Source organism: Hyla sarda, chromosome 6 (assembly GCF_029499605.1).
Source record: "Hyla sarda isolate aHylSar1 chromosome 6, aHylSar1.hap1, whole genome shotgun sequence".
NCBI classification, from domain to species: domain Eukaryota; kingdom Metazoa; phylum Chordata; class Amphibia; order Anura; family Hylidae; genus Hyla; species Hyla sarda.
This window is the reverse complement of record NC_079194.1, coordinates 149449049-149473409: the sequence shown is the minus strand read 5'-3', so window position 1 is coordinate 149473409 and position 24361 is coordinate 149449049. Positions and strand designations below refer to the sequence as shown.

At 42.7% G+C, this 24361-nt stretch overlaps 1 protein-coding gene across 1 annotated transcript in view; it reads right to left on the bottom strand.

The window, feature by feature from the left end:
- CIBAR2 (CBY1 interacting BAR domain containing 2) overlaps window positions 1-21086 on the bottom strand; it is a 95596-nt gene extending 74510 nt beyond the window's left edge. The window contains exons 1-2 of the mRNA XM_056525524.1: window positions 20965-21086; window positions 17164-17487 (exon numbers count right to left, since the gene is read on the bottom strand). Of these exons, the coding sequence (XP_056381499.1) occupies window positions 17164-17183 (20 nt within the window). The 5' untranslated portion in view covers window positions 17184-17487; window positions 20965-21086. The remainder of the gene's footprint in view (window positions 1-17163; window positions 17488-20964) is intronic.
- Window positions 21087-24361: the final 3275 nt, after the last annotated feature.

Below are 24361 nucleotides of genomic sequence, written 5' to 3'. Positions count from 1 at the left end.
TGATTGGTGGTGGTCCCAGCAGTCAGACCCTCACAAAAAAAAAAAAAAAAAAATGGTCTGCTTGTTCTAAAATTCTCAGGCCTATTTTTGGTCCCACGACGGTGAGGAGGTGGGGCAGAGGTGTGGGCCACTGTAGATGTATGTCCATCTGAAGATTTAGGAAAACTACAACTCTCAGCATGCCCAGACTGGGCCTGCTGGGAGTTGTAGTTTTGCAACATCTGGAAGCCCCTTGGTTGTAAAAAACACTGCATTAAAATGCAAAACTACAACTCCCAGCATGCCTAGACAGCCAAAGGCTGTTTGAGCATGCTGAGAGTTGGTTTTGCAACAGCTGAAGGCACCCTGGTTGGCAAACAAACACTCACCTACTGTCATACCTGGCTACCTAACTTACCTACATACTTGCCTACCTAACTGCCTAGCTACATACCTGACTACCTACCTACATACCTAAAATACTGTCTACCGAACTATCTGGCTAGTTACCTACCTACATACCCGACTACTTGGCTACCTACATGCCAATTTTTACTGAGCGGGACACCAAGGGGGTATTTTTATAGTGTGGAGGCCTATAGATAGGGAGATTGTGTAGAGGAGGGCACTGGAAAAATGCCCTAACATGTTTGTCCTGCAGATACCGAAGAGATGAGTTTTTGCTGGAAGAAGCAGTCATGTTGGTCTGATCCAAATGGAGAAAAAAAATGGAAAGAGGATGCCGCTGACCATCTGTGAGTCCCTAGATGTAATGTTATTGTTACATTCACGCATGCGTATTTTCTGCTGCAGATTTGCATTAGTAGATTTTGCTGCCCACTGACTTTAAAGTGGTACTCTACTGGAAAACATTTTTTTTAATCAACTGGTGCCAGAAAGTTAAATACATTAGTAAATTACTTCAATTTAAAAATCCTAATCCTTCCAGTACTTATCAGCTGCTAAATGCTCCACATTAAGTTCTTTTCTTTTGGAATTTCCTTTCTGTTTGACCACAGTGCTGACACCTCTGTCCATTTCAGGAACTGTCAAGGGTAGGAGCAAATTCCTGTAGCAAACCTCTCCTGCTCTGGACAGTTCCTAAAATGGACAGAGGTGTCAGCAGAGAGCACTGTGGTCAGACAAAAAGGAGATTTAACCCCTTAAGGACAATGGACGTACTCCTACGCCCTTGTTTCCGAGTCCTTAAGGACCGAGGACGTATGAGTACGTCATGTCCATTCCCGCCCCCCCGCCGCCAGCCGGAGGTGAGCCGGTGCCCGATACCTGCTGATATCGATCAGCAGGCATCGCGGCATATCGCCCAGGGGGCTCATGATGACAATTCAGCCCAGCGATCTGCGGCGGATTCCGGGTCAATCGGGTCTCCAGTGACCCAGAATTACTGGCCAATCGGGGCCGTCTCTGAAGGCCCCGAACAGCCATAGCCAGCAGGGGTGAGGTGGCACTGGTGCCACCTCACGATCGCCCTGATTCGTCGGCCGGTTTACCGGCCGACCAATCAGGGCACCTGCTGCGGGTGTCACTCCCGCAACCTGCTCTGCCCCTCTTCCGGAGGACGTGCTCGGGTGCGGGAAGAGGACCCCGGCAGCTGGGGACCCCGATCCCTGGCGTCCCTGTTGGGATCGGGGCCCCAGGAGTGGCGGCGGCAAGGCACTGACCTGAAGCGGCGTGGATCAGCAGTTGGACGTGAGTGACAGCCTCCTGCTGTTGCTTAGCAACAGCTCCCAGCATGCAAAAAGGGCATGCTGGGAGCTGTAGTTATGCAACAGCAGGAGGCAGACCACCACAACTCCCAGCATTCCCTTATGGGCATGCTGGGACTTATAGTTTTGCAACAGCTGGAGGCACATTTTTTCTATGGAAAAGTGTACCTTCAGCTGTTGTATAACTACAACTCCCAGCATGCCTGTTGGCTGTCGGTGACTGCTGAGAGTTGTAGTTTTGCAACAGCTGAAGGCACACTGGTTGTGAAACACTGAGTTAGGTAGCAAACCAGTGTGTCTCCAGCTGTTGCAAAACTACAATCCCCAGCCAAAGTAGTATGCCTCCAGCTGTTGCATAACTACAAGTCCCAGCATGCCCTTCCACTGTCCGTACATGCTGGGGGTTGTAGCTTTTGCAACAGCTGAAGGCACACTGGTTGCAAAACACTGAGTTTGTTACCAAACTCGGTGTTTCACAACCAGTGTGCCTCCAGCTGTTGCAAAACTACAACTCCCAGCATGCACTGATGCAAAAGTACAACTCCCATCATGTACGGTCTATCAGTACATGCTGGGAGTTGTACTTTTGCAACAGCTCTATTTCCCCCCCAATGTGAATGTACAGGGTACACTCACATGGGCGGAGGTTTACAGTAAGTATCCGGCTGCAAGTTTGAGCTGCGGCAAATTTTCTGCCGCAGCTCAAACTGCCAGTGAGAAATTACTGTGAACCCCCGCCCGTGCGACTGTACCCTAAAAACACTACACTACATTACCACACAATAAAAGAAAAAGTAAAAAACACTACATATACACATCTGGAATTTTCTCCTTCACTTTGCTGCTATTCCTGTGAAACACCTAAAGGGTTAAAACACTGACTGTCATTTTGAATACTTTGGGGGTGCAGTTTTTATAATGGGGTAATTTATGGGGTATTTCTAATATGAAGACCCTTAAAATCCACTTCCAACCTGAACTGGTCCCTGAAAAAGTACGATTTTGAAAATCTTGAGAAAAATTGGAAAATTGCTGCAGAACTTTGAAGCCCTCTGGTGTCTTCCAAAAGTAAAAACTTGTCAATTTTTTGAGGCAAACATAATGTAGACATATTGTATATGTGAATTAATATGTAATTTATTTGGAATATCCATTTTCCTTACAAGCAGAGAGTTTCAAAGTTAGAAAAATGCCAAATTTTCAAAATTTTCATGAAATGTTTAGATTTTTAACCAAAAAAGGATGCAAATATCAGTGAAATTTTACCAATGACATAAAGTAGAATATGTCATGAAAAAACAATCTCGGAATCAGAATGATAAGTAAAAGCATTCCAGAGTTATTAATGTTTAAAGTAAGAGTGGTCAGATGTTCAAAAAATGCCCAGGTCCTGAAGGTGAAAATGGGCTGGGTCATGAAGGGGTTAAAGGGGTACTCCAGTGGACAACTTTTTTTTTTTTTTAAATCAACTGGTGCCAGAAAGTTAAACAGAGTTGTAAATTACTTCTATTAAAAAAATCTTAATCCTTCCAGTACTTATTAGCTGCTGAATGCTACATAGGAAATTATTTTCTTTTTAGAACACAGTGCTCTCTGCTGACATCTCTGTCCATTTTAGGAACTGACCAGAGAAGCATATGTTTGCTATGGGGATTTTCTCCTACTCTGGACAGTTCCTAAAATGAACAGAGATGTCAGCAGAGAGCACTGTGCTCATGATGTAAGCAGAGAGCTATGTGTTTAAAAAAGAAAATAATTTCCTCTGTAGTATTCAGCAGCTTATAAGTACTGGAAGGATTGAGATTTTTTAATAGAAGTAATTTACAAATCTGTTTAAAGGGGTATTCCAGGCCACAACTTTTTTCTATGTATCAACTGGCTCTGGAAAGTTAAACAGATTTGTAAATTACTTCTATTAAAAAATCTTAATCCTTCCAATAGTTATTAGCTTCTGAAGTTGAGTTGTTGTTTTCTGTCTAACTGCTCTCTGATGACTCACATCCCGGGACGTGACATCATCATTGAGCAGTTAGCCAGAAAACTTCAGAAGCTAATAACTATTGGAAGGATTAAGATTTTTTAATAGAAGTAATTTACAAATCTGTTTAACTTTCCAGAGCCAGTTGATATATATATATATATATATATATATATATATATATATATATATATATATATAAAGGTTTTGCCTGGAATACCCCTTTAACTTCCTGACACCAGTTGATTTAAAAAAAAATAAATAAAATAAAAAATGTTTTCCTGTGGAGTACCCCTTTAAGCGGTAGCAAGATCTGCTACAGCAAATCTCCAGCAGAAAATGTGCAGGTGTGAATGTTCCCTTAATCACTTATGGAGTCCAACTCCAAGGTTTCAGTTGTTCATATCAAGGCTGAAGATTTATGTACCATATAACGTAAAGTGCTTTGTTTTATGGTGCAATAAATCTTCATCCCTGATTTGAACACCGAAATCTTGGAGTTGTGCTGTTACTTTGTTTTTCTGTACTGTTTACAGCTGGTATCTACCTCTATGTGGTTCTGTATATAATCAATTACATGGCATACATATCCTGTGTACAGCTGGTATCTACCTCTATATGGTCCTGTATATAATTACTTACATGGTATACAGATGCTGTGCACAGCTGGTAGCTACCTCTGTATGGTCAATGTATTTAAGAATATGGACCAGCATTTATCATTTTTTTACACCTTTTTTTGTGGTGTAGGAGCACCAAATTTATTAGATGGTCACAGAGCATTTCATACATTTTGTGCAGGTACATATTTTCTAAAATGTCTCTCTTCACATACACCAAAAAGCTAAGCTAAGTCTGGGCTGGTGTAGTTATAGAGACTTTTCAGTGGCTTTGCGCCTTTTTTGCGCATTTTCACAAAAAGGCGCAGTTCATAAAACCCTTCCATGTCATGTGTATTGCCAAAATCAGTGGATTGCTATTCAAAATCAGCAGAAATGTGTAAAACAAAAGGCGCAAATAAACCCTGATTGCGCCTTTTTGTGTCTTTTCTAGACACAAAAAATCAGTCTAAAGTCAATGATAAATGTCAGCCATGGTATTTAGTATAGTTTACTTTATTCTGTAACAAATATAGTATTATCAGTCAGTGGTAATTGTGGTGGCGGTCATGGTATGGCAGTATTATTTGTTCCTACTGGTTACACACAAAACTAGCAGTGTGGAAGTGTTTTTTATACTGGTATTATTGGTAATATTGGTCTTGGTTTTGGATAGATATGGTCACTAACAGTATGGCGGTAATATGTATGGTGATAATATTTCTTCTTGTATAATGTGCACGATTGGGTGTGAATGTGGGTGTGGTTAGGGGCATGGGCTCTAGCCCTCAGTCTTTTGCAGACCTAGCAACGCCCCTGATTCGCTCCACCCCTTGAACCATTGAAGCAGGAGAGGCTTCGTTTGCACACCGCACTAGTAATGTCATTTGTAGCAGCACTGCAACCTAGGAAAACCTGAAACCTGAGTTATTTTGTACGTTAAAAATAAATATTGGGGCGAAAATCACAGAAGAATTACAAGATCACCTTCACACACAGGTACATACACTATATTATGAACTAACACTAACTTTACAGCACCTGTAGCATAGTCAAAAAAAATTAATATGACAGACAGATCATGATCATGTAGAGTTTCAAACAGAGCCAGCGTTAAAGGGGTACTCCGGGGGAATTTTTTATTTTTTTATTTTTAATCAACTGGTGCTACAAAGTTAAATAGATTTGTAAATTACTTCTATTTAACAATCCAAATCTTTCCAGTACTTATCAGCTGCTGTATGCTTCAGAGGAAGTTGTATTTCTTTCTGGAGTTCTTTTCTGTCTGACCACAGTGCTCTCTGTCACCTCTGTCCATATCAGGAACTGTCCAGAGCAGGATAGGTTTTCTATGAGGATTTGCTTGTACTCTGGACAAGCAAATGGACATGGACAGAGGTGTCAGCAGAGAGCACTGTGGTCGGACTGAAAAGAATTCCAGAAAGAAATACAACCTCCTCTAGAGCACACAGCAGCTGATAAGTACTGGAAAGATTAAGATTTTTAAATAGAAGTAATTTACAAAAAATTTTAAGGGGAACCAATCATCAGATTTTACCCCCATATAACACTTGGCAAAGTGTTATATAGGGTAAAATCTTTATCTTCACCATCCTGCACCCAGGGATGGTGAAGATATGAACTTTTAAATTAGTCCCCGCCAGCCCCGCAAGTGCCTCTTACCTACTCCCATTAAATCAGGCCGGCAGAGACGCCCCCTCGGTTTGAATGACGAGCCGCGTCATCGCTCTGCTCTGTCTGCTCAGGGAGCAGAGCGATGACGCGGCCTGTCAATCAAGCAGAAGGGACGTCGCTGTTGGCTTGATGTAACGGGAGTAGGTAAGAGGGGCACCCCACCCAGGGGACTTTGCCAAGCGTTATATAGGGTAAAATATGATGACTGGTTCCCTTTAACTTTCTGGCACCAGTTGATTTAAAAAAAAAAAATTCCACTGGAGTACCCCTTTAATGCTGTCAAGACTAAAGTTAAGGACTCAAGAGGAAGTCTAGACCTAGGAGGAGGCCTAAGCCTTCCTGCAGCCTTACTAAATCTTTTTACCCAAGGATGAATCAACTAGCTATAATAAAAGAGGGCAGGAGGTTCTTATTTAAAACCTCCTGCAGGTAAGTCAAAGTTTAAAGAAATGTCTTGGTGTTTAAGGATCACACCCAGTTAAAGAATCTGCAGAAGGCCTTCCATGTTCTTAAATAAGGGTACCTTCTTCCTAGTTACCAGTAAAGTAGATATCAACAGATTAGGTATCATGCCATCAAGTGCAGATTCCTGGATTCTGAGTGAAGGATCTGCTCGTAAGAAAAGGACCCATGGCATAGGTATGGGGAGCCTAAAAAGCCAAGAAAATCAGACCCTTTTTGTCCAAAAGGGTGGTATTACTATCACTGTAACCCTCTCTTCCTTCCCTGATCTTCTGTAACACCCTGGGAGTTAAAGGAACCTGAGAGTTCACCCGCACTAAACCTAACACACTATACCCAATAGCCATTTTTGAGCAATGGAGGCGGGACCCAGCAAACCCAGCATGCCAGGTCCTGCCTCCATTGTGAAGCAATAGAGGATGATACAATGGGCATCTCCGGAACTGGACCACAGACCGGGTAAATTATTTTTTAATCTGGTTCATCTGCACTATAACCCTGTGTTTTGGGTTTAGTGCGGGTATACCGGGTATCAGTTTCCCTTTAATCTTATTGCGGGGGAATATAAGTCTATCCCAGATGGTACTGTGGTGGCCCGGTACAGGAGTTGTACCCCTGTACCCTAGCTGCCCTGTCAGGTAGCCTCCCTGCCGTGTCCCCTGGGCCCCCTGAACCTGTTCCCCTTGTATAGTTATCTTTATGCTGTGTATTGTATATAAAAGTGTTATGTATTTAAGAACTGTTGACATGAGATTAACCAGTGTCATGTGATTGCAACCCAGTGAGGTATCAGTGACCATGTGACCTGTGGGACCCCTCCTAGTCTCCCCATATAAGCCCTGGGAGGGGCTAGCTCGCTCTCTTGATTTCCAGTTAAGTCTTTGCTGAGGTCCAGTGCCGTCAAGTCTTAAGAGTGTGTCTGTAGGCCAGAGGAGGCCTCAAGTCAACCACAAGTCTACAAGTCCACAACCTCCAGGTCCCAGTCAGAGCCTGGTAAGCAACAGTAGTCAGTCTCAGTCAAGTCAGTCAAAGTGAACCTGTGTTCAGTCAGCGTGGCCTGCATCAAAATTATCCCAGTCCACTGCAAGTCCCAGCAAGCCCTAAGGTCTCTGAAGTCACTGGTCACCTCCGTGGGCCTGGCTAAGCTGTATAGACTATTCCACCTGTCTAACTCAGTAAAGCTACTATTGTTCCATAACTTGGCGTCAGAGTCATTATTGCCCCCGTGCTTAGCCCAGGATCCAGCGGTATACCTTTAGATGGTATTAAGGATAAACTACGCGCTGGCGTCACGAACACAAGGGGTTTATGCCATCTGCCCCTAGGGCCATTCCATCTGCCCTCATCACACCCTCTACCACAGTACATTCCCTTGTCTCAGGGAGTAGAACCTAGCCACCTTTCTGGCCTCCCTTGTGGCAAACAAATCCATCACCAAAGGCTCTCAAAACTGTGCTATTTGATTGAACACTGACATATTACCACATGCTGAGCAGATGGCGACTAATATGTCTACCCTCATATTTTCATTATGTCAACAGGCAGCTCAGCTGAATCTCCAGCAATTTCAAAATGAAATTCTCATCAGATTTTGGGACCTTGTGCCTCCCCAGTGTTTTATGTAGGCTACCACTTTGGCATTATCTGTAAGGGACCTCAAACCCCTTCTGCTCATATTCTTGTACCTGATGGAGAAAGTGCAAAGAAAATTAGATCGCAATTCCCCTATGTTCCCGCAGGTCCCCTTTCCTCTCCCTGTTCCAGGACCTCTGGCAAAGAAGGAAGTCTGCATGGGCCCCCAGCTGGCATCCATGGTCAAGAAAAACACCTCTAATAAGCCCAATAATAATATAATATTTAATTATTCATATAGCGCACACAGATGTTGCAGTGCTGTCCACTCAAAATGGTTCCCTGTCCCCATTGGGGCTCACAATCTAATGTTTTTGAAGTGTGGGAGGAAACCTACACAAACACGGAGAGAACATACAAACTCTTTGCAGATGTTGTCCTTGGTGGGATTTGAATCCAGGACCCCAGTGCTGCGAGGTAACAGTGCAAAACACAGACACTTTGCTGCCAATATCTAGAGGGAAAAGTAGGAAAAAATTATGATCTAGAGATCTATGGAAGAGCCTGAAGGACCCTTGAGTTGTATTTAGCCCATTGATAAATGAGATTAATAGGCCCAACACAAATATTGCTCCTCTTAGTAATTTAGAGGGGCATTTATCAAATGTGTTGCAGAATTAGTGGAAGTCGTGCGACAAATTTATCAAATGGCGCACAGACTTTGCTAAATGACCACAGAACTGTTTTACCTGAAATGTCGCAGAGTGGTGACCATGCGAAATTATAGTATTAAATGTCACACGGACCTTAATACAATTGTCCCATAGAGTTATATAGGGCAGGGTTGAATTGCCCTGTGATAACTTCTAAATCTGGCCCATGCGGCTTTTGTATGATTTTTAACAAAAGTCGCACATGATAAATTAGTGACCACTGTACAAAGTGATCTAAACCAGAACACTTAGAAAAAGATCAAGCTCCATAGTAGATTTTTTTTTTGGGTAAAAAAAAAGTCGCACGTACTTGCGCACGTAGTAATTTTTTACTTTGCAGTGGTCATGTATTTATCAAATGCGATAGTCACTTTATGAAGAAAAAAAGTTGCATTTCCATTTAAAAGTCGCATATGTATAAGGGATCGACTGATATCGTTTGTTTTTTTTAAGGCCGATATCGATAACCTGTGGAGGTTAAGGCCGATAGCCGATAACTTATACCGATATTCCGGTATAAGTTATCGGCTATTTATTCCCCCTCCCACCCCCTCCCCCGGTGACGCCGCTGCAGATCATTGATTTAAAGCAGGCGCTGTAAATCAATGAACTGCAGCGGCTTTTGCGGTGCCAGAGACCGCCGCCACCACCCGTTTCTCTCCCCCTGCCTGTCCTGGGGTCCTCCTGAGTCCTACCACCACCGCTGCCCCCCCCCCCCTCCTACCTATCCTCTGCCCAGAGACCGCCGTCGCCCGCTTCTCTCCCCCTGCCGGTCCTTAGTCCAACCACCGCCGCTGCCCCATTGCCTACCCTATTCCCGGTTTTATAATTACCTGTTCTCGGGGCCATGGCAACCCCCCGTTCTGCCCTCCCTTGGATGTCGAGGGGATCGTGGGAAAATTGCTGCTCTACTTTGAAGCCCTCTAATTTTTTCAAAAAGCAAAAATATGTCCATTTTATGATGCCAACATAAAGTGGACATATTGTATTTGTGAAGAAAAATAAAATTTATTGTGAATATCCATTTTCCTTACAAGCAGAGAGCTTCAAAGTTAGAAAAATGCTAAATTTTCAAAATTTTCATGAAATTGTGGGATTTTTCACCAAAAAAGGATGCAAGTAACTCTGAAAATTTTCCACCAAAATAAAGTAGCATATGTCACGAAAAGAGAATCTCAGAATCAGAATATTCGGTAAAAGCGTTTTCGTGTTATTAATTCGTAAAGCGACGGTGGTCAGAATTGCGAAAAAGGGAACAGTCCTTAAGGTGAAAAAGGGCTGCGTCCTTAAGGGGTTAACAACTGTTCTTGTTCTGCATCATGAAACAAAGCTACTACATTAATGTTAATTATAGAAAACATGAATTATATAACTAATAACTATAAATTTTAAGGTTGAAAATACACACTGCACACCTTGTTAATTTTAGGTCCATGCTGGTGTACCCACCAAGTTTTCAAATTAATGCTGTGTTAAAATAGAATAAGGCACAAAATAATTGTGTAAGAATTTTTAAAGACCACGTAAATAACCCATATGTGGCACTAAAATTTGTCAACTGATACGGTACAACCCCCACCCCTCCCCGTCACTCTCTAGCAGCACTACTGGTTAAAAAGGGTAGATAAAGAGCTTCAACTATTAACATAAGGGGAAACTTTTCTGCTTTAAAAAATGCTTTTGTAAGCGGGTTTCCCAGGTTTTGTTTATGTGCGATTTATCTATCAAGGTTGTGCGACTATTTGATAAATAGGTCGCATGTAAGCAAAAGTAAGTTGATAAAAAAAAATTGTCATATAAAAGCCATACGTTTGAAATGAATGATAAATCTCCTTCTTAATGGTCAGCAAAATTAAAGGGGTTATCCACCATAAGGTCATTTTAGTACTTACCTGGCAGACAGTAATGGACATGCTTAGGAAGGAGCCTCGCTTGTCCTGGGGCTAAATGGTTATGTTGTGAGATTACCATAACACTGTGGCTAGCTTTTTGTGAACGTGTATTTCCTGCTTGACTTATGGTTTTTTTTTTTACTTCAAATCCCACAATGCCATTTTCCTCCCTCTCACACATCAGCCACCCCACCCATTGAAACAAAAGACCTGTGGTTTTCAATCAGGGTGCCTACAGCTGTTGCATTAGTTGCAGATTGATCCCTCCACCCATTGAAGCAGACAGGCTCCCTGTCATCAGCTGACTAGTGAGTCAGGTCTCGGCCGCATTGCAAGCTGGGAAAAATCTGAGACAACAGTCATTTTGTATGCTGGTAAAAATAAATATTAGGGTGAAAATCACATAAGAATTGTGAGAAAACCGTCGCACACAGGTACAGACACTATATTATCAACTACACTAACTTCACAGCCCCTGTAGCATAGTCAAATAAAAAAAATTCCACGGGGCCATCCTATAACCTTTCCTGCAACAAATGTAGACAAAAAAGCAGTCTAAACTGATTGATAAATTCATCTCATAGATCCTGCCTCTATTAGTTCCTACACTTTGGAGACATGATTTATTTTTATTTATTTAGTAAATATATATATATATTTTTTTTTTTAAATTTGACAACCGATATTACAGTTTGCAATAAACAATACATTGTAGATTAAACATTACAGTAAAAGCTGAATAATGTGTCCAGTTCAAAAGAAACTATGATGTATAATATTTTATATATCAGAATAAAGATGAATAATTAAACATTATATAAAAAAAAAATACATTTCTATGCTGATAAAGTACAACAGCATAGTTATAAATAATAACGAATTAACTATAACAAGTCATAACATTTGCAGCGAAGGATAGCAGATGTGATTAAATTAAAAGGTATAAGTAATGTTATTGTTTTAATGGTCGGATTGCTTTCACACTTCTCTCTTTACAGTAAGAATAAACTAGACACTAAAAACAAATAAAAAGATCTAAAAGTAATTGTGATAATGTATCTGCGATCATGTGATACCAGAGAATTTATGTAACCATGTATTCTAATTATTTATGTTTTTAATACCAAAACCAATCTGATGCGCTAATGTAATTTCATATTTGCAGTTGGTAGTTACATTTGCTATAAGTTCTTGAATTGTTGGGACATCGGAAGATTTCCATCTTCTTGTAAGTAATCGATGGGCGATAAAAATTATGTGACAAATGGAAATATAAAATGTTTCTGGAATCTTATGAATGCCCAATAATAAAAGAGCGAATTCTTGTGTAAGAAGGGAATATTTTCCGGTTAGATCATTGATAAGTTTTTCAACCTCTAACCAAAATGGTAGAATAATAGGGCAATTTCATAGAAGATGTTTCAATGTTCCTGTCTCATTACAATTTCTCCAACATTTATTAGACATAGTGTGATAAAATCTTGCTAATTCAGCTGGTGTATATTACCAATTGGTTATAATTTTCATATATTGTTCCCAATGGTTAATACACTCTGGGGGAGATTCATCAAAACCTGTGGAGAGGCAAAGTTGCCCATAGCAACCAATCGGTTTTTGCTTCTTTCATTTTGCAGAGGCCTTGTTAAGAATGAAAGAAGCGATCTGATTGGTTGCTATGGGCAACTTTGCCTCTAAAACAGGTTTTGATAAATCTCCCCCATAGAGGATTTCTTGGCCCCAAAAAAGTTTTTTTTCCCCACGTAGTTAACCCCTTAACGACGCAGGACGTATATTTACGTCCTGTGCCGCCTCCCGCGTTATGAAGTGGGATCGCGCCGCGATCCCGCATCATATCGCGTTGGTCCCGGCGCTCAACAACGGCCGGGACCCGCAGCTAATACCACACATCGCCGATCGTGGCGATGTGCAGTATTAACCCTTTAGAAGCGGCGGTCAAAGCTGACCGCCGCTTCTAAAGTGAAAGTGAAAGTGACCCGGCTGCTCAGTCGGGCTGTTCGGGACCTCCGCGGTGAAATCGTGGCGTCCCGAACAGCTTGCAGGACACCAGGAGGGCCCTTACCTGCCTCCTCGGTGTCCGATCGGCGAATGACTGCTCCGTGCCTGAGATCCAGGCAGGAGCAGACAAGCGCCGATAACACTGATCACAGGCGTGTTAATACACGCCTGTGATCTGTGTAAAAGATCAGTGTGTGCAGTGTTATAGGTCCCTATGGGACCTATAACACTGCAAAAAAAAAAGTAAAAAAAAGTGTTAATAAAGGTCATTTAACCCCTTCCCTAATAAAAGTTTGAATCACCCCCCTTTTCCCATAAAAAAAATTAAACAGTGTAAAAAAAATAAAAAATGAACATATGCGTGCGTAAATGTCCGAACTATAAAAATATATCATTAATTAAACCACACGGTCAATGGCGTACGCGCAAAAAAATTCCAAAGTCAAAAAAAGCGCATTTTTGGTCACTTTTTATACCATTAAAAAATGAATAAAAAGTGATCAAAAAGTCAGATCAAAACAAAAATCATACCGATAAAAACTTCAGATCACGAGATCAAAAATGAGTCCTCATACTGCCCTGTACGTGGAAAAATAAAAAGTTATAGGGGTCAGAAGATGACATTTTTAAACGAATAAATTTTCCTGCATGTAGTTATGATTTTTTCCAGAAGTACGACAATATCCAACCTATATAAGTAGGGTATCATTTTAACCGTATGGACCTACAGAATAATGATAAGGTGTCATTTTTACCGAAATATGCACTGCGTAGAAACGGAAGCCCCCAAAAGTTACAAAATGGCGTTTTTTCTTCGATTTTGTCGCACAATGGTTTTTTTCTGTTTCGCCGCGCATTATTTGGTAAAATGACTAATATCACTGCAAAGTAGAATTGGCGACGCAAAAAATAAGCCATAATATGGATTTTTAGGTGGAAAATTGAAAGGGTTATGATTTTTAAAAGGTAAGGAGGAAAAAACGAAAGTGCAAAAACTGAAAAACCCTGAGTCCTTAAGGGGTTAAAGGTATGGTAATATTATAGGGGTTGTGCGCTGCCCTGCCTTTCGGAGCTCCACTCGCAGCGTCCAGAAGTTCATTACTCTGAACGCTGTGTGCGGGCTTCCGTGTTCGCGGCCGCCCCCTCGTGATGTCACGCCCGGCCCCTCGTGACGTCACGCACGCCCCCTCAACGAAAGTCTATGGGAAGGGGGTGCGACCGCTGTCACACCCCCTTCCCATAGACTTTGGTTGAGGGGGCGGGCGTGATGTCACAAGGGGGTGGCCGCGAACACAGAAGCCCGCACACAGCGTTCGGAGTAATGAACTTCCGGACGCTGCGAGTGGAGCTCCGAAAGGCAGGGCAACGCACATCCCCTTTAAGTTCAGATTCCCATTTGGGAAAGTGAATGTCTAGGATACTGGGATTGGTTAAAGTGATGGTAAAATTGTTTAATATTTCTTTTATGGAGGATTTCTGGGTCACCTAAAACATCTCCCAAAAATCGTGGCAAAATAAAAATTTTATTTGGAAATTTTTGAGAGACATCAGTATGAGGTAAACAATATTTTGTAGCAATTTTTGGAAAGGATAATCTATTTCCAATAAACATGTTTGCTAAATACCAAGTGTCCAGGTCAATATTAGGGAAATGAATATTAATTAATGAAGAGGGATGTGGTAAAATGAAACATTGATGTTTAGACTGTCTTTCTTACAAAAGAGTCCATATTTTTAGTTTCTTTTACAGATGGGGATATAGAGAATCTTTTTATGGTATGGATTCTGTCTGCACAACTTAATGCATTCCTCCAATTTTTTTATCAGAGTTCGTTATCAATTTGAGCCCATCTTTTACATTGTTCAGCGGGGATTAACCAAGCAAGAGATTGATAAATTATGATTGCTTTCCTGTAATCTTCTAAATTTGGAATATTTAATCCTCCAAATTTAGTAGGTGATAAGATATTATGAGCAACTCTATTTTTTTTTTTTTTTTTTTTTACATGATTTTTTGAGGGGGAAGAAAGCAAGCATGCTTCACCAAATCTAAAATGCTTGAAATTTCAGGTGTAATAGGGTTTCCCCTACGTAGACTGCTACCCTTGAAAGCCTCTGATGTGGCTTAAATATTGGCGCAAGGAATATAGGCATTAGCAGACCCGGAGTAGCCCTTGAAAAGATTCACACTAGGTGACCCCTAAGTCCCTCAGCAACAGACATTTTATGCAAATCTGGTTTCCTATTCATGGAGAAGGAGGCAGTTTCTCCAAGGGTGTGGACATAGGACAAGGAGGCAAACTTGATCAGTTTTTTTATTATTATTATTTATTTAATTTTTTTAAAGCACAAGGCTGTAACATAACAAAATGTGAAAAAAGTGAAACAGTTTGAAGATTTTTCAAATGCATTCCGAGTCCTTACGCCCGTGGGAATTCCGGTCCCCGCCGCTAGCCGGTTGGGACTGGACCGGGATGCCTGCTAAAATCATTCAGCAGGCATCCCTGCACATTGCCGAGGGGGATCCCCGCCCCTGGATGTCGGGCAGAACGGAGGGAGAAGATGGCGGCCGGTACATGTGGAGAAGATGCCGTGGGGACCGCCGATCATCGGTGGCATCAGCGGAGATCAGCGGTGCAGGTAGGGAGGCGACAGCGTGGAGCATGAAGGGAGGTGGAAGTAAAGCGATCTTTACTGCTGCCTTCCTAGTGGAAGCCAAACTGCAATACTCAGCATGCCCAGACAGCCAAAGGCTGTCTGGGCATGCTGGGAGTTGTAGTTTTGCAACATCTGGAGGTTCACAGTTTGGAGACCACTATTACAGTGGTGCCCAAATGGTAGCCCTCCAGATGTTGCAAAACTACAACTCTCAGCATGCCTAGACTGCCCAGGCATGCTGGTAGTTGTAGTTCTGTAACATCTGTCCCTTCAGATTTTGCAATTTTCATGAAAATTTTGAAAATTGCTGCTATACTTTGAAGCCCTCTAATTTTTTCAAAAAGTAAAAATATGTCAATTTTATGATGCCAACATAAAGTAGACATATTGTATTTGTGAATCAATGTAAAATTTATTTGGAATATCAATTTTCCTTACAAGCAGACAGTTTCAAAGTTAGAAAAATGCTGCATTTTCATGAAATTTTGTGATTTTTCACCAAGAAAGTAACAACGAAAATTTTCCACTAAAATAAAGTAGAATATGTCACGAAAAAACAATCTCAGAATCAGAATATTCGGTAAAAGCATCTTAGAGTTATTAATGCTTAAAGTGACAGTGGTCAGAATTGCAAAAAATGGCTCCGTTCTTAAGGTGAAAATGAGCTGCGTCCTTAAGGGGTTAAGGACATAGGGCGTACAGGTACGTCCATGGGAATTCTGGTCCCCGCCACTAGCTGGTCGGGACCGGACCGGGATGCCTGCTGAAATCATTCAGCAGGTATTCCGGCACATCGCCGAGGTGGATCCTGAGTCAGCCATGTCAGAGATCGCTGCAAATCGCCACTCAATGCGGCGATTCTGGGTCATACAGGTCTCTGGTGACCCGGAAAATAAGGGGGATTGGACACCCCCGATCCCCCTGAAGGGATAGGAGTGAGGTGTGCTATTGGTCGGTCAGAAGCAACCGACCTATAGTAGATCGGGGACAGGGGGGGGAGGCGGGGTTTAAAGTTCGGTTCCCCCGTTCTGCCCACCCCCGGTAGTCAGGGCAAAATGGGGGAACTGTGGTCTGACCGGCGGCAGACAGCGATCCTCTCCCTGGTGCGGAGATCCTGCTGACTACAGAAGCCGGTGAGTTGTTGCCTAGCAACATCTGGAAGACTACATTTGGAGACCACTATGCAGTGGTCTCTAAACTGTAGCCCTCCAGATGTTGCAAAACTACAACTCCCAGCATGCCCTGCCAAGTGGGTGAAGTCAGGACAGGCCTAAGTGCTGAGTTAGGGGCCCAAGCCTTGAGCTGTGTAAGGGGCCCCAAAATTTCTGATGGCAGCCCTGCATGACAGACACCAGACTCTCCTGATTGATAAAGAGATCTGTCTGGTTCCACTTCAGATCTTGGTCATTGTGTGTGATAAAAAATAAAAAAATAAAACATGAAGCTATTTTTTTTTTACTTTAAACACTTGTGCAATGTAAATGGAACCTACACAACCTGCACCCCAGACAAACATGTATTTGCCCTGATACATTGCAAGACACCATCAGGACAGGAGAAAGCTTTGAGCTTTTGCAAAACTACAACTCCCAGCATGCCCGGACAGCCGAAGGCTGTCCGGGCATGCTGGGAGTTGTAGTTTTGCAACAGCTGCAGGCACCCTGGTTGGGAAACACTGATCTACACTGTAACACATCAGCTTCTATGACACCATGTAGCACCATGAGCTGAGACATGTCACCCAGCAACCCAGTCTCCAGGACAAATTAATAAAACAAAGTCTGTCAGACATCTTGCAGTCTAATTTTAACATACATGGTGAGAAGTCAGTCATGTAGGTATATAGGTATCAGAAAGCTGGGTGAATCTTACCTGGATAGCACAATGTTCATCTTGGGGGTGTGAGTAATTATATGGGGGTGCAGAACAAAGTCCTCTCATGCAGAGTGGGGTGACCAGTGTCTTCTGTATAGGAATCAGGTTTGCAGGATCTATATCTTCCCTTCTCTCTGGTACAGCTGCACCCTGCTACCTCTTTATTAGCGTCTCTCTTGCTCCATGGAAACAACAACAACATAGCAGAGTCTGGGTGGCTCCCATAGGTCTCCAGGGCGCTGAATACACATCTCCACTTCATCCACGGGAGGGGTCCAGCCTGAAATACCAGCTGTCCCTTTAAATGCAGGAGTTGAGCAACTGCAAGACAAAACAGACAGCAAAGTGTTAAGGCCCCTTTCACACTACAGGTATCATCCTGCTTTTCTTTTTTTACTGACGTTATTTTACAATAACGGATGAAAAAAAAAACAAAAACACCAGATGCAATAACTGGTAATAACGGATGATAACTGATGACCATCATCAATTATTTTTAATGTTTTTTGTCTTAAAAAACCTGATGTTGTTCATCAGTTATAATCAGTTATTACCAGTTACATCTGTTTGTTTTTAATCAGGTTTTTAACCCTTTTTAAGTAAAGCTGTACTGAACAAGCTCAGTACAAAAAAAAACGGGTGTTAAAAAACTGACAATAACTGATGATAAACCGATGTTTTTTTTGAACATCCGGTTCCCTTAGACTTCAATGTTAAATTTTAACATCCAGTTTTTCACCATTTTTTTTGCCGGACCAAAAATTTGTGCATGCACCGTCTTTTGTGGCGGCAAAAATAACTGATATTAGTAAAAATGGACATGCCTGGGATTTTTTGCTGTCCGTTTTCAGGACTTTTTGCGGGGAGTAATAACGGAGTTTTTTTACAGGATGATACCTCTGGTGTGAAAGGGGCTTAATATGTACTCTACTTTTCTGGTTTCTGAAAAATCTATAATAAACTTTAACAGACTGTATAAAGAGAGAAAACTAAGGCTAAGTTTCCACCAGTGGCAGATCCAGGGGGGGGGGGGGAGGGGGGGCAACGGGGCAATTGCCCCCCCCAAGATTGCAGTATGCAGCACCCGCCCCACCACCTTGCATGGTGGAGCCGAAGCTGTAAGCTCCAGCTCCACCATTCACTAAACTTTTACACGCTGTGATTACAGTGTGTGAGCTGCGGGTACGCGATCCACTAGAGGCCGGCGCGATGACGTCACATCATCGCGCCGGCGCCCGGAGATCCTGTCCCCGCAGCCCGCATACTGTAAGTACTGAAGAGTATGCTCAGGGCCCAGGGGATTTGGTGAACTATATCGTACAGGAGGAGGGGGAGGGGGATTTAAAAACTTGGGAAAAGGGAATATTTAATGTGAGGGGCTACAGGGCAAAGCACAGGGGGCATTATATGGGAAGAGCACATGGCAGGGGGCCCCCCTGTACTGTGCCCCTCACATATAATGCCCCCTGTGCTGTGTCCCACACATATAAATTATATGTGTGGGGCACAGCACAGGGGGCATTATACGTGAGGGGCATAGCACAGGGGGCATTATATGTGATGGGCACAGCACAGGGGGCATTATATGTGTGGAGCACAGCACAGGGGGCATTATATGAAATAATGCCCCCTGTGCTGTGCCCCTCACATATAATGCCCCCTGTGCTGTGTCCCACACATATAAATTATGTGTGTGGGGCACAGCACAGGGGGCATTATATGTGAGGGGCACAGCACAGGGGGCATTATATGTGAGGGGCACAGGAGGCATTATTTCATATAATGCCCTCTGTGCTGTGCTCCACACATATAATGCCACCTGTGCTATGCCCCACACATATAATGCACCGTGCTTTGCCCCACACATATAATGCCCCCTGTGCTGTGCCCCTCACATATAATGCCCCCTGTGCTGTGCCCATCACATATAATGCCCCATAATGCACCCCTCATATATAATGCCCCCATCATGCGCCCTTCACATATAATGCCCCCGTCATGCGCCCCTCACATATAATGCCCCCTGTGCTGTGCCCCTCACAAATAATGTTCCTGTCATATGCCCCAAACATAAAATGCCCCCCTTTGCTGTGCCCCTCACATATAACGCCCCCTGAGGGGACAGGATGGGGGCATTATATGTGAGGGGCACAGCACAGGGGGCATTATATGTGAGGGGCACAGCACAGGGGGCATTATATGTGAGGGGCGCATGATGGGGGCATTATATGTGAGGGGCAAAAAACGGGGGCATTATATGTGAAGGGCACAGCACAGGGCATTATATGTGAGGGGTGCATGATGGGGGCATTATATGTGAGGGCCAAAGAACGGGGGCATTATATTTGAAGGGCACAGCACGGGGCAATATATGTTAGGGGCACAAGACAGAGGGCATTATTATTGTGTGGGGGGAACAGGACGGGTCATAATTATTATATGTAGGGGCACAAGATGGGGCATTATTACTATATGTGAAGGCACAGAGTGTTCTGCATTTCAGAAGTATAGTGTATATGATGAGGAATTTCTGGGGTGGTACGTTTTTTATGGGCCACAAAACATTTGGGTATTTTATTCAGAGGGTGCACTGCACAGCAAGTTATATTCACAGAGTGCAGTGTGTGGTAGTATTAGATTTAGAGAACACAGTGTGTGGTAGTATTATATTCAGAGGGTGCAGTGTGTGGTAGTATTATATTCACAGAGTGCAGTGTGTGGTAGTATTAAATTTAGAGAACACAGTGTGTGGTAGTATTATATTCAGAGGGTGCAGTGTGTGATAGTATATACAGAGGGTACGGTGTGTGGCGGTATTATATTCAGAGGGTACAGTGTGTTGCATATTCAGGAGGTACAGTGTGTCAGAATTATATTCAGAGGGTGTGTGGTGGTACTGTATTAGAAGAATACAGTGTTTGACAGTATTAGAATAATTATTGTTTTCATATAGAGGATCAGAATCCGCTGACATAGAAACCATCTGGGCGTCAAGTTCTGCTGAGAGAAAATATAGCTGGAACAATTCCTGGTGGTATGTACATCTGAATTAGATAAGGAAAGACTATAGAGAAGACGTCACCTGTAGTCACTGATATCATTCTGTATTCTCCTCACTATGTCCCATCAGAGCTGGAGTCACTTGTAAGTTCTGCAGTAATGATGGGTGAAACAACAACTCCCAGCATCCCCTTACCACTGCTTAGGTCATACTGGAAGCTGTAGTTTTAAATGGTAAAAACCTCTTTAGCACTTTCCTATTCTGCGGCAATTGGTATATTTGATAATTATTCTGACATGTGAACATGGCCTAAGAGTCTTAAACAAGGTTAGGACTGTATGATACATTTAATAATATTGTAAGTTCCGTGAGCAACATCTTATTTTCTGTCTGCCAACACAAAATACTCTAATAGTGCCCCTCCCGAGACTCGACTCTGGATCCGCCCCTGGTTTCCACTTTGTTTTTTTCTGGCAGTTTTTGGAGATCTGCCACTGCAGTTTTTGAGCCAAACCAAGAAATGTATTCAAAAGGAATAGGACATATAAAGGAAGGACTAACACTTCTCCTTCCTTATGGATCCACTTCTGACTTTGGCTCAAAAACTGCAGTGGCAGATATCCAAAAACTGTGGGAACTTAGCCTAAGAACAACAATGATAATGCCTGCTGAGTCCCTTTTCTAAAGGTCTATTCACATTAGATTACAATTGTTAGAAACTGCTGGTTTCAACCAATATGATTATCAGGTGAAATTTGACGAAAAGAACTTATTCGCTTAGCAAACCATTGACAAACCAAACTTTCTGTCCAATATTCGCTAGTCCACACTCTTCCTGTGAAGGAAAATTCCAATAATGTTTGTCCTGTGCCTGGGGTCACTATGGAGGAGATTTATCAGAACCTGTCCAGAGGAAAAGTTGCTGAGTTGTCCATAGCAACCAATCAGATTGCTTCTTTCATTTTTCAGAGGCCTTTTCAAAAATGAAAGAAGTGATCTGATTGGTTGCTATGGGCAACTCAGCAATTTTTCCTCTGGACGGGCTCTGATAATTCTCCCCCACAATGTATGACCAGTTTGAGTGACTGTACTGATCAGTATGGACTAAAATATGTGTACCTGCATTGGTATCATTTCATCAACAGATGTTCAAATATCAATCTACTTCTTATGTGACATTTTATATCAAGCTGTTGTATCTAAAGTGTGTTACTGCATGCCGGTACTGGAATAGCATATATAGTACTGTGTGATACTGTCTGCTGTATCACTGTATCTAAGCCTCGTATGTGTGATTTTATCTGCTAAGTCAGTAATCCTGCCTGTAGAACCACTGTATCTAAGGCCTTCATGTGTCATTAAGTACATAGTCCCGCCTAATGTAACACAACAGAATTTCAGTATTAATATACAGTAGATATACTGAACACAGATGGGCGTTGAAAAGGATAAACAAGCAGAAAAAAAAGTTTATTTTGAAGCAATTAAACCACCAAAACAGGAAAAGTCTGCACAGTCATCTTTGAGGGGAACTTTGCCATTCAACAGTAATTACAGCGCAAGCAAATAAGCGGCTAATTACCCTAAACTGCATGCAGTGAATAAAAATAATAATAATAAAAGTGCCGGCGTGAATAATATGTTTATTTATAAAGTGTCCAAGAACAATGCAGGCACCTTGGATGGGATCCCAGAGAAGTTTTACAGGATGTAAAGTGAGTGCTGATTGTAATTACCCAGGAATACAAATCGTGCTGTTCCGTCTTCTGTATAATTATAGCTGCTGGATCTGGTGGTCTCCCCTGATTAATTACCTCTCATTTATAGACAAGCCAGTGACAGGGCATCCTGAGCACCTCATACAAGGTCTTTTCCAATAGTATAGGTCTGCTCATACAGCTACTGGATTATTTTATAGTCTTGTACAGTAGTTCTAGGGGCAGTGTTATAATAGGTGTATTCTTATATATAGAGGGGAGTATTATATTTGTTAAATTCTTAGCAAATAGGAGGCAATAGGAGATATATTTTTGTACATACAGGTGTGGTGTCCCGGTACCGCATCCTATCCGGTACCTGTGTGTATAGGTCCCCATAGCCAGAGTCCCTAGGACGTGCGGGTCCTTATTGTCTAGTCCACCCCTAGTCACCTCTCATCTAGGTATTAGTTATCTAGTAATTATTTAGGATTTATATATAAAGGATTGTATAAATGTATATAAATAGTTAATTACCTGTACAGAGCGTAGCAGGACCTGCGGGTCACGTGATCAGGTAAACTCTATGGTTTTTGCTTGAGGACCTTTTGGAGGTCCCTGTGATGTATTGCAGCCATCATTCTTTGTGACGGTGAGTGACAGATATTTGGACCAATCAGAACAACCCCGCCCCTGCCCATATAAGGGAGCGGCGGCCATTGTTAGCTCTCTTTCCTCGTGGGCTGTTGACAGGGAAGGATCTGCGCTGCTGTCATCAGTGAATTTAGGCCCTAGACTTGCGGCGATGGCTAATCTCTTCTAAACCGTGAGTGTATCAAATCCCTAAGCACTCTGCATTCCCTGTGGGAAGGTACAGGAAAACACCATCCCATACTGGGCCACCACAGATCCATGCGTTCAACCAGGGGCGTCGCTAGCCCCCATAGCCCAGGCCCGGTTAAGCGAGCACCACTTTCAGCTGTATGCGCAGCTCACACGAATACAGCTGAAAGCTCCCTAACAGTGTAAGCCACACACAAAAAAGTAAGTGTAAGCCACACACCTTACAGATTGTGACCTCTGTATCCACACAGTGCAGGTGCTTGCGCTGTTGAGCAACAAGGACGTGGATGGCGTCTTCTGCTTAACACTGCATTGGACTTTAGGTGAGTGAGTATCTGTGTTTTTTTTTTTTTTTACTTTATTTCCAACCGTGAAGGGAGGGAGAAAGGAAGGAGGGGGTGAGAGGTATGTAGTGTTTCCCAACCAGGGTGCCCCCAGAAGGTGCAAAACTACAGCTCCCAGCATGCATGGACAGCCAGAGGCTGTCTGGGCATGCTGAGAGTTGTAGTTTTGCAACAGCTGGATGCACCCTGGATGGTAAACAGTGACCTTCCTACATACCTAGCAACCGAACTACCTACTGCAGTGTTTCCCAACCAGGGTGCCTCCAGAAGTTGCAAAACTACAGCTCTCAGCATGCCCAGACATCCAGAGGCTGCCTACATTGAATACCTAACTGCCTACATACCAGGCTACCTAACTACCTGGCTACATACCTGGCTTTCTAACTACTTAGCTACCTACCTAGCTACCTACATACCTGGCTAACTAACTATCTAGCTACATACCTGACTACCTAGCTAGCTACCTATATACCTGGCTCATTACCTACCTACATACCTGACTAACCTAACTACCTAGTTAGCTACCTACCTGGCTACCTACCTGTCCACTTTTACTGGTTGAGCTAGCATTTTGGATGAATCTGTGACTTGTGGATAAAAGTGCGGCTGATGATTTAAGTGTGAAGATTTAAAAGCAGAAGTTAAAAAAAGCAAAAGTTGGAAGCAGGAGCTTAAAGTCACTGTAAGTATTACTTTTCCTTTCTAATTAATTAATCCTAGTAGGGAGCTGGGTTAATGCAGTAAGAGGGACTGGAAAGGGTGCAAGGAAAAGGAAGGCCACTTCTGCTTCTGATCTCCCAGGCAAAATGGTGATGATGCAAGTGCCCCAATATCCTAGTGGATAGTGGTCTCCCTAACAGCTGGGAGAACAGTCTTAGGAGTAGTGCGGGGGATGGTAACACAGGTAGGCCAAGACAGCTAGTGGTTGTAGGGGATTCTATAATCAGGAAGATGGATAGAATAATTTGTCACCAAGACCGCCTCAACCGAATGGTTTGCTGTCTTCGGCATGTGGTGTAACATGTGGACAAATTACTTGGGGGGGGGGGGGGGGGGCTGGGGATGAGACCTGAGTGTGGGGAGGTTAAGAGCAGTGGATAAGGAGACCCATGTGTTACAAACCGGCAGTGAAAATAAATGTAGCCAAAATAACTCAATGAATCCGATTACTGATACTGAATGTGCAAAACTAGATGGAAATGTAAAGTGTATGTTCATAAATGCCAGAAGTCTAACATGTAAAATGGGGGAGCTTGAGGCCTTGATACTGGAAGAACATATTGATATCGTCACTGAGACATGGCTGGACC